The following is a 12,033-nucleotide window of genomic DNA, read 5'->3' as shown; positions in this document are numbered from 1 at the left end:
TAATATTGATCTTTCTCTTAAAAGTGAAGGATTGGTAACCTATAGGGACACTATAAGACAATAGGGCAGAAGCTGTAATACCTCGGATCTACAGTGCAAGAGAGGAAGACTCATAGACAATGTGAAAAAACAAGGGAGGAAAGTGCCCCAAACAAACCAAGATACTACAACAGTAGAATCCATAAATAGCACAGTAGATGAAATGTCAGAGAAGGAGTTCAGAATATACATAACTAAAATGACTTGGGAATTAAAGACAACCTAAGTGAGCAGATACAGGCAAAAATTGATCACTCCAACAGTGAGATAAGAGAACAAATACAGGTTGCAAGAGATTGCTTCAAGAAAGAGATAGAGATACTGAAAAACAAACAAACAAACGGAAATCCTTGAAATTAAAGAAACAATAAGCCAATTAAAAAATTCAATAGATAGCATTACCAACAGACTAGATCATGTGGAAGTCAGGACCTCAGACAATGAAGACAAAATATACAATCTTGAAAATAAAGTTGACCTTATAGTGAAGATAGTAAGAAACCATGAACAAAATATCCAAGAATTATGGGATGCCATCAAAAGACCAAATTTAAGATTTATTGGGATAGAGGAAGGTTCAGCGATTTAAACCAAAGGAATGTACAATCTCTTCAATGAAATAATAGCAGAAAAATTCCCAAGCATGAAGAATGAGCTGGAAAATCAAATACAAGAGGCCTTCAGGACACTAAATATACAAAATTACAACAGATCTACATCAAGACACATTATAATGAAAATGCCTGGCATTCAGAATAATGATAGAATTTTAAAGGCCACAAGAGAGAAAAATCAGATTACCTATAAGGGAAGACCAATTCGGATCTCAGCAGATTTTTCAACCCAGACTCTCAAAGCCAGGAGATCCTGGAACAACATATACCAAGCTCTAAAAGTTAATGGATGCCAACCAAGAATCTAATATCCAGCAAAATTAAGCTTCAAATTTGACAATGAACTAAAAACCTTCCATGACGAACAAAAGCTAAAAGAATTTACAACAAGAAAGCCTGCACTACTTGGCAAAATATTCCATGAGGAACAAATGAAAACAACAATGAAAATCTGCAAAAGGAAGAACTACAATAAAGGAAAAGCCAACCAAGGGAGAAACCAAGAAAAGCTAAATACCAAAAATAAACAAAAATGACCAGTAATACAATTCATGTCTCTTTCAACCCTTTTGAATAAATATTGACACATAAAAATTTTAACTACAATATCATCTAATTTTTCATATTTTTGTTTATTTTGAATTTTTTGTTTTCCATTTCTCTTCACAAAGTTACACAAATATTTTTTTTAAAAGTTTTAGCATTACATTCCATAAACTTGGAGAGATAGGAGATGAAAGAAGAGAAAGCCATTATGAAAAACTTGTAGGATAAGGTGATGTAACTGAAGTTATTCCCACCAAAAGCATGTAGAAACCAACTCACAGTCTAATAGAGTCTTATAGGGAGAAATAAAACACTTCACTCTACTCTTGTATATTCTAAATTTATCTCTTTGGTGTGCCTTTCTTAATGAACTCAGCAAGAAACTACATAACAAGGGGACTTATCATGCAGCCTATAGCTGTGTCTCACCAAAAGGTTAAAGATGGAGAAAGGAGCCGATATGGCAGCCAACGGTTACATGAGGCTACTGAGTATTTGAAATGTGTCTAGTCTGAATTGAAGTGTGCGACGTGTTCAGTAGACATTAGATTCCAAAGAATTACTAGGACAAACAAAATGAACATGAACTAACTTACCAACAGTTATTTTCTTTGAAAATTATGTTGGTAATCTATTGGGTTAAATGAAAATATATCAAAATTAATTTCTCTGTTTGTTTAAAAAGAGACATAAAGGAGAACAAGGTAGCATATTCTGTATCTTCACTGTAGTTCTATATATCCATGTTTATATGTTATAATTTTTTATATTTGTGTTTTCAGAATTTATTTAACTACAAAACTCAATAGGGCAAATTATACCATATATAAATTATATCTCAACAAACATGACTTTAAAAGACTTCATGAAATCTAGTTCATGAAGTATTTTAACAGTATTGGGCACATACTAACCACCTGATTCATTAAAACAGCCAGCATCAAGCTGTTTCATAATAGGGTAGGGAAGGGGAACATGGGAAGAATAGCTGAACTCTAGATAGGGCAAAGAAGTGGGAGGGGAAGGTAGGGGGCATGGGGTTAGAAATGATGGTGGAATGCGATGGACATCATTACCGTAAGTACAGGTATGAAGATACTAATGGTGTGAATATACTTTGTGTACAATCAGAGATATGAAAATTGTGCTCTATATATGTAATATGAATTGTAATACATTTCATTGTCATATATAACAAATCAGAATAAATAATAAATAAATAATTTGGAATTAACAAAAGAATATTGACTAAAGGAACTTTAAAAGCTATTAAAAATTTTTCATGTACTTGTTGATTGATTGTATGTCCTCCTCTGAGAAGTGTCCGTTCAGGTCTTTGGCCCATTTATTGATTGGGTTATTTGTTTTCTTATTGTTTAATTTTTTGAATTCTTTGTATACTCTGGATATTAGGGCTCTATCTGAAGTGTGAGGAGTAAAAATTTGTTCCCAGGATGTAGGCTCCCTATTTACCTCTCTTATTTCTCTTGCTGAGAAAAAACTTTTTAGTTTGAATAAGTCCCATTTATTGATTCTGTTTTTAACTCTTGTGCTATGGGTGTCCTATTAAGGAATTTGGAGCCCAACCCCACAATATGTAGATTGGAGCCAACTTTTTCTTCTATCAGACACAGAGTCTCTGTTTTGATATCAAGCTCCTTGATCCATTTTGAGTTAACTTTTGTGCATGGCGAGAGAAAGGGATTCAGATTCATTTTGTTGCATATGGATTTCCAGTTTTCCCAGCACCATTTGTTGAAGATGCTATCCTTTCTCCATTGCATGCTTTTGGCACCTTTGTCTAATATAAGGTAGTTGTAATTTTGTGGATTGATCTCTGTGTCCTCTATTCTGTACCATTGGTCCACCCGCCTGTTTTGGTACCAGTACCATGCTGTTTTTGTTACTATTGCTCTGTAGTATAGTTTAAAATCTGGTATCACTATACCACCAGTTTCACTCTTCCTGTTTAGAATTGCTTTTGCTATTCTGGGTCTTTTATTTTTCCAGATGAATTTCATGATTGATTTTTCTATTTCTGCAAGGAATGCCGTTGGGATTTTGATTGGCATTGCATTAAACTTATAGAGTACTTTTGGTAATATCACCATTTTGATGATGTTAGTTCTTCCTATCCATGAACAAGGTATATCTTTCCACCTTCTAAGGTCTTCTATTTCTCTCTTTAGGGTTCTGTAGTTTTTGTTGTATAGTTCTTTCACCTCTTTTGTTAGGTTGATTCCCAAGTATTTTTTTTTTTTTTTTGAGGATATTGTGAATGGGGTGGTTGTTCTCATTACCATTTCAGAGGATTTGCCACTGATATACAGGAATGCCTTTGATTTATGCGTGTTGATTTTATATCCTGCCACTTTGCTGAATTCATTTACTAGCTCTAGAAGTTTCTTGGTGTAGAACCTTTTGGGTCTGCTAGGTATAGGCTCACATCATCCGCAAATAGTGATAATTTAAGTTCTTCTTTTTCTATCTTTATGCCTTTAATTTCTTTCATCTGTCTAATTGCTCCGGCCACTGTTTCGAGAACTATGTTGAACAGAAGTGGTGAGAGAGGGCATCCCTGTCTTGTTCCAGATTTTAGAGGGAATGCCTGCAGTTTTTCTCCGTTAAGAATGATGCTAGCCTGAGGCTTCGCATAGATAGCTTTTACAATATTGAGATATGTTCCTGTTATCCCTAGTTTGTCTAGTGTTTTGAACATAAAGGGATGCTGTACTTTATCGAATGCTTTTTCTGCATCTATCAAGATGATCATATGGTTCTTTTCTTTAAGTTTATTGATGTGGTGAATAACATTTATTGATTTCCGTATATTGAACCAGCCTTGCATCCCAGGGATGAATGCTACTTGATCATGATGCACGATCTTTTTGATATGTTTCTGTATCTGATTTGCCAGAATTTTATTGAGGATTTTTGCATCTATGTTCATTAGAGATATTGGTCTGTAGTTTTCTTTCTTTGAAGTGTCTTTGTCTGGTTTAGGAATCAGGGTGATGTTGGCCTCGTAGAATGAATTTGGAAGTTCTCCCTCTTTTTCTGTTTCCTGAAATAGCTTGAAAAGTATTGGTATTAGTTCTTCTTTAAAGGTTTTGTAAAATTCTGCTGTATACCCATCCGGTCCTGGGCTTTTCTTAGTTGGTAGTCTTTTGATGGCTTCTTCTATTTCCTCAATTGATATTGGTCTGTTTAGGTTGTGTATATCCTCCTGACTCAATCTGGGCAGATCATATGACTTAAGAAATTTATCGATGCCTTCACTATGTTCTATTTTATTGGAGTATAAAGATTCAAAATAATTTCTGATTATCTTCTGTATTTCTGAAGTGTCTGTTGTGATATTGCCTTTTTCATCCCATATGCTAGTAATTTGAGTTCTCTCTCTTCTTCTCTTCATTAGCATGGCTAAGGGTCTGTCGATCTTATTTATTTTTTCAAAGAACCAACTTTTAGTTTTGTCAATTTTTTCAATTGTTTCTTTTGTTTCAATTTCATTGATTTCAGCGCTGATTTTAATTATTTCTTGCCTTCTACTACTTTTGCTGTTGTTTTGCTCTTCTTTTTCTAGGGTTTTGTTATTTGTTGGTTTTTTCATTTTTTTAAGGAATGAACTCCAAGCAATGAATTTTGCTCTTAGAACTGCTTTCAATGTGTCCCATAGATTCTGATATGTTGTGTCTGTGTATACAATCAATCAACAAGTACATGAAAAAGTGCTCACCATCTCTAGCATTCAGAGAAATGCAAATCAAAACCACCCTAAGATACCATCTCACTCCAGTAAGATTAGCATCCATTATGAAGTCAAACAACAACAAGTGCTGGCGAGGATGTGGGGAAAAGGGTACACTTGTACATTACTGGTGGGACTGCAAATTTGTGTGGCTAATTTGGAATGCAGTATAGAGATTCCTTGGAAAGCTGGGAATGGAACCACCATTTGACCCAGCTAGTCCCCTTCTCGGACTATTCCCTAAAGACCTTAAAAGAGTGTACTATAGGGATACTGCTACATCGATGTTCATAGCAGCACAATTCACAATAGCTAGACTGTGAAACCAACCTAGATGCCCTTCAATAGATGAATGGATAAAAAAAATGTGGCATTTATACACAATGGAGTATTATTCAGCACTAAAAATTGACAAAATCATGGCATTTGCAGGGAAATGGATGGCATTAGAGCAGATTATGCTAAGTGAAGCTAGCCAATCCCTAAAAAACAAATGCCAAATGTCTTCTTTGATATAAGGAGAGCAACTAAGAACAGAGCAGGGAGGAAGAACATGAGAAGAAGATTAACATTAAACAGGGACGAGAGGTGGGAGGGAAAGGGAGAGAGAAGGGAAATTGCATGGAAATGGAAGGAGACCCTCATTGTTATACAAAATTACATATAAGAGGAAGTGAGGGAAAAGGAAAAAAAAACAAGGGAGAGAAATGAATTATAGTAGATGGGGTAGAGAGAGAAGATGGGAGGGGAGGGGAGGAGAGGGGAGGGGAGATAGTAGAGGATAGGGAAGGTAGCAGAATACAACAGACACTAGTATGGCAGTATGTAAAAACATGGATGTGTAACCAATGCGATTCTGCAATCTGTATATGGGGTAAAAATGGGAGTTCATAACCCACTTGAATCAAATGTATGAAATATGATATGTCAAGAGCTATGTAATGTTTTGAACAACTAATAATAAAAATTTTTGAAAAGCTCTTAAAAAGTATTGGGTTGGGCTGGGGATGTGGCTCAAGTGGTAGCGCGCTCGCCTGGCATGCGTGCGGCCCGGGTTTGATCCTCAGCACTACATACAAACAAAGATATTGTGTCCACCGAAAACTAAAAAAAAATAAATAAATATTAAATTCTCTCTCTCTCTCTCTCTCTCTCTCTCTCACTCTCTTTTTGAAAAAAAGTATTGGGTCTCTCTATTATAATCAGAAGGAACATAATAGAAATACAACTTTTAGTTCACTTTTATGTAATTTTGCCTTTGCTTATCTTCATGTAGTTTTTTTGAAAGATAACATTTTAGAGATGGATTTTTTTAAAAAAATTTCTCTGAAAAGCATTACAAAAACCTAGGGTTATTTTGGTGTCTGTAACAGTCAGTTGTAACTTTATTAATTTATGTCCATTGTTTCTGCAAATGCATTATTCATTCTGCAAATAGTTTGAGTAGTTCATCCTTTCTCTTATAAAGCACTGTGCTGTGAACAGAGAAAAAGGATTAACAACCAAGACAAGGTCTTAATTTCCTTAAGATTCTAGTCTAAATGGTAAGATCTGAATTATCTATTTGGACTGTGGTAAATGCAGTGATGAACAGTGTAGGATGCTCTAGATCATCTCTAGGGGTTCTGTTCTAGTTAGGTGATGGTGATTATGGGGCCATGGGAGTAGTGCAGGAGAGTTTCTCTGAGGAAGTGATCTTTGGGTAAGATCAGAGTGAGTCAGTGAAGGAGAAGAAGGAATATTGCAGGCAAATGGATCTGCATGTAGACTGGACCCTGATGTGAACAGTAGGTATTTTTTAAGCTATAATGTCATGACCCCTGTTACATGTATAAAGACAATTTAGTGAGTTGCAACCAGCATTTATAAAAATAAAATGGAATAGAATGAAAAAAAATCTGAGTATATCTCATAGATCCTTAGCTAGAATCTGTTTTATGAAAGACAAATAGATCTGACACATACCACACACCAGCATTACATACTAATGTATCTATACTGGTCATGATGTTTCATACTGTGGGTGAAAGTACACAAATACTGTTAGAAGGAAAAGGAGATGTTTATGGCAGGAGTGTTGAGAGCCACGAGTGTGACTTCAGATAACATTGCAGGACCAGGCAAGAGCCACCACGTCTCACTTTGAGCCTCACAGAGTACGACATTTTTTCACTTGTCCTTTGGAAGGTTTGAGCAGAGAAATGACACCATGAGATTTATGTTTGAAAAGTCTACTCGCTACATTTATAATGGGACGAGAATGGTTGTGGAACGATCATTAGGAAATTAATGCTGTAGCTCAGGCAAGAAATGACAATTCACTAGTGTGAGAGAGGCAGAAATAGAACGGGATAGACTAGAGAACTATAATCCCAGGGAGAAACCAAATCAGTGGAATTGGGCATGGTGTAATAGTACATGGTACAGTAATGTATTTTAACAAATGATGAAAACATTACATAAAACTTTGTATTGTGAATTCATAGGAGTCCTTAGACATTTTACATTTTGAAAGTATACAAATATTTAAGACAAAATATTTGAAAACTCTTTTAATGATCATGCTTGGGCTAATTCCTCAAGTTGTTTCCTTTTTTGATTTCAAGAAATTTAAAATAGTTGGGGATTTTATTCTGGAAAGTTAAAATAAGGATGAAGAACAAATTCCTCAAGATTCTCTTGAGTCCCAGTGGGCTAGGATTAGATGTTTTAACACAAAAATTTCTAAATTTTGTGATGCCTTTTAATCTTCTCACAAACCTGAGTATGAATTGTATAAGTCACACATCTGGAAAACACTAGAGCCAGGATTCAAATCTTTTTTTTTTTTATAATTCTAAACATTGCCTTTTCACTATTCCATCGTTAAATTACCAGAAATATTTCTCTGATAACATGACATTTATTTGTACAGTCAGGATACATCAGATTAGGGGACATCCTTAGAACTATTTTTCAACAAAAAAATGTTCTTCATGAAACTTAATAACCCAGAATGTCAGCGTGTATGTGTACATGTATATATATCACTAGAAAAAATAACTGTAATTAAACTACTTTTATGTGCTCAATGGATACTTACATACTACTGTCTTATTTAATTCTGTAAAATAAGCTTCTGAGGTAGGTGTTGTCAGGATGTTTTTCTGATTTTATAAATAAGCATACTAAAGTGAAGAGATGATTAACAGCTTCTAAGGGCATATAGTAAATGATAGAGGAAGATTTTAAAAAACATCTCTTTTTTCAGAGTCCATATTTCATCTTTATTCTTGAAGGTGATGTAATAGAGGGAAAATGTGACCTACTAAATGATGTTTCTGAACAACTTTTACAGTTAAAAAATATTCTGTACCTTAGGAATTGAGGAAGTTAGGGAAGATCTAGATTTAACTCAAATTTCATCATTTATCAGTTGAGAGTCTAGACATTTTTTTAACCTCTAAACCTCAGATTTCTCACTTGTGAAGTGAAAAGAATGATAGTTTGCATATTGGGCATTGTGAGGATTATGCACTTAGTAAATGGAAGCTATTTTTCATAGTACAGTGTTCTATTCATTTGTTTTTACAAATTAAAAGTAGAATACTAAGGTGGACTGTGGGCAATTTGTGAAGACCTAATATGTTTCCCTGGCTTATGTAGTATTTGTGTTTCTCTTTTTTGTGTTTATTTCTTGCCCCCTTAAGGATTTCAGTTTTTCTGATTATCAAGTGAGGTATGATTGCTCAGAAAAAGAAAAAGGCCAAGAAAAAACATGTTTGGACATCAGGCCAACTCTCTACTGATGTAACAACTTCTGAAGTGGGGCTCCAGTCCATAAGTTCCAGCTCCACTTTGATCAGGACCACATCAAGGAGGTGGTGAATGATATCAGCAAGTTCACCCATGTGCTGCGGTATTTCAAAGACGCTATACTTTCAGGTTTGTCCACTATTTACTTTTTCGCATTTTTACTGGATAGGTTGTAAAATTTTAAATGCTACCCTCCCTACAGATAAGTGTGTACACAATGGTAGAAACAGGTTATTATTCTGCTTTAGTTATTTTATGACTAATTTCCTCCCTAAATGTTTGATGATTACAATGTAAACCATTTTGTAGCCAAATAATTGGGCAGTTGGAGAATGATATTGGCCAAACTGTATTGTTATATTGTGTGCATGTATGAATATGTTACTACAAATCCCATCATTTTGTCCAACTATAATACACCAAAAAGAACAATGGGGGAAAATATGAATAAGAGCAAGAGAAAAATTAAAAAATAAATAATAGTGCAGCACAAAATAAAAATTTTGGTAAGGGTGGAGAAACAAGAGTACCAAAAAAGAAAAATAAGTCTTTGGCTCCAATCAGTTTGTCCAGTGCAATTTAAGACCATTGGAATCTAGACTTTCTTGTTATAGGCAGTACAGCACACATTGATTGGTCTTTAATAAGCAAACTGATGTTTACAATGTAGATTGTTGATGCTTTGTCCTTAATTCAGTTTTCTATATTGTTGCCAAATTTAAAATGACTGTATTTGAATGAATTTTTTTCCCCCAATATTCAGACTTAATTCTGTTTTGCTGATTGGTAACCTCTTCTTACATTAAGGGACAATCACAGAATTTGTCTAGTCAGAAATAGATAATGGGATTTGTTTATCCTGAAGTAAAGAATTATATATCCCTGACTTCACCTTAGTATCTAAGTCTTTTAACTTTCAGTGTTTCTTTACTATCCAAATTTGATGTCAGTGATAATTAATAGTTAAGAGACAGCTCCTGTTCTTTTGTGATGAGGAGCAGTTCATTTTCATGTTCATAATGTTTATACTTCACTTTCATTGCATTTATACAATAAGGCCCTTCCTCGGCCTTCATAGAAATTTGTGAGATTTCAACAAATCTCTGTGTGTGTGTGTGTGTGTGTGTGAGAGAGAGAGAGAGAGAGAGAGAGAGAGAGAGAGATTTCTGCTGTATTCCTTTGGTTAAAACTAGGTACACATTTTGTGCATATTCAAGAGGACAGGAAATAAACTGCCCCTCTTTCCAGGGAATGGTATATATATATATATATATATATATATATATATATATATATATATATATATATATATATAATTTTTTAATGGTTGTTTTCTGATGTGCACTTTGAAAACCAGAATCTAAAAATACATCTCATGCTTACACTAAATTTAAGAGTCTATTTCTAACCAAATTATTCAACCTTCAAGTTGAAGTTCCCAAAATAACTGAACTAGAATTGAAGCCTCCAAAAGAGAAAAAAATGATTATTTTTTTCTGGGCATTGAGGCTCGAACCCAGGGCCTCATGCATGCAAGGCAAGTACTCTACCACTGAACAACCTCCCTAGTCCCAAAGCCTCAAATTTTAGTGTTTGAATTTTCCTTAAAGCAGCAGTCACAAGTCTATGTTAATATATATATATTTTTTTCCATATAACATATATGTATACACATGTGTGTATATATATAATATATAGGGATTTTAAATATTTTTGTTTGTTTAGCATTTAAGAATTGAATATTAAAATGCATAGTTATGAACAAGCCCTGTTACATTGCAATTGATTTTTTTCATTCACACAGTATCCTTCAATTTTATTATATCCCCCAGTTTTTAAATCTGGTGAATAGAATTTTCATATAGGTGCCTCCAAATGGTAACACTGAAATTACTTACATATTTCAGGGAATATTAAAAAACATTCACTATACAGTCATTCAAATCCATTAAACCACTATAATGATCTTTTCATTATTGGTGATTCTTTTTTTTTTTTTGCAGCTTAGTATTTTTTTAATATGACAGCAGAATGTATTACAATTCTTATTACATATATAGAGCATAATTTTTCATATCTTTGGTTGTATACATAGTATATTCACACCAATTCGTAATTCATACCTGTACTTCGGATAATAATGATCATCACATTCCACCATCATTAATTACCCCATGCCCCCTCCCTTCCCCTCCAACCCCTCTGCCCTATCTAGAGTTCATCTATTTCTCCCATGCTCTCTCTCCCTATCCCACTATGAATCAGCCTCCTTATATTAAAGAAAACCTTCGGCATTTTGATTTTGGGATTGGCTAACTTCACTTAGCATTATCTTCTCTAACTCTATCCATATCCTGCAAATGCCATGATATTATTCTATTTTATTGCTGAGTAATATTCCATTGTGTATATATGCCACATTTTTTTTATCCATTCATCTACTGAAGGGCATCTAGGTTGGTTCCACAGTTTAGCTATTGTGAATTGTGCTGCTATAAACATTGATGTGGCTGTGTCCCTGTAGTATGCTGTTTTTAAGTCCTTTGGGTATAGAACAAGGAGAGGGACAGCTGGGTTAAATAGTTCCATTCCCAGTTTTCCAAGAAATCTCCATACTGCTTTCCATATTGGCTGCACCAGTTGCAGTCCCACCAGCAGTGTATAAGAGTACCTTTTTCCCCACATCCTTGCCAACACTTATTGTTGTTTGTATGCATAATAGCTGCCATTTTGACTGGAGTAAGATGAAATCTTAAGAGTGGTTTTGATTTGCATTTCTCTAATTCCTAGTGATGATGAACATTTTTTCATGTATTTGTTGATTGTAAAATCATCTTCTGAGAAGTGTCTCTTCAGGTCCTTGGCCCAATTATTGATTGGGTTATTTATGTATTTGTTTGTTTATTTTTTGGTGTTTAGCTTTTTGAGTTCTTTATATACCCTAGTGATTAGTTCTGTATCTGATGTGTGAGGGGTAAAGATTTGCTCCCAAAATGTAGGCTCTCTATTCACTTCACAGATTGTTTCTTTTGCTGAGAAGAAACTTTTTAGTTTGAATTCATCCCATTTATTGATTCTTGATTTTCAATTCTTGTGCTATAGGAGTCTTATTAAGGAAGTTGGGGTCTAACCCCACATGATGGAGATTAGGGCCTACTTTTTCTTCTGTTAGAAGCAGGGTCTCTGGTTGTATTCCTAAGTCCTTGATCCATTTTGAGTTGAGTTTTGTTCATGGTGAAAATTTTGTTGCATATGGATTTCCTGTTTTCCCAGCACCATTTGTTAAAG

The 12,033-nt window shown here is 34.4% G+C and overlaps 1 protein-coding gene across 1 annotated transcript in view; it reads left to right on the top strand.

Moving 5' to 3' along the window:
* Positions 1-8,670: 8,670 nt before the first annotated feature.
* Positions 8,671-12,033, top strand: part of LOC114092604 (rho GTPase-activating protein 29-like) — a 56,729-nt gene continuing 53,366 nt past the window's right edge. The window contains 2 exon segments of the mRNA XM_071618615.1: positions 8,671-8,782; positions 8,785-8,874. Of these exon segments, the coding sequence (XP_071474716.1) occupies positions 8,671-8,782; positions 8,785-8,874 (202 nt within the window).

The sequence above is a fragment of the Marmota flaviventris genome, chromosome 10 (genome assembly GCF_047511675.1).
Source record: "Marmota flaviventris isolate mMarFla1 chromosome 10, mMarFla1.hap1, whole genome shotgun sequence".
In the NCBI taxonomy this organism is placed as follows: Eukaryota; Metazoa; Chordata; class Mammalia; order Rodentia; family Sciuridae; genus Marmota; species Marmota flaviventris.
Note: the sequence above shows the minus strand (reverse complement) of the source record. Positions and strands in the feature narration are given on the sequence as shown.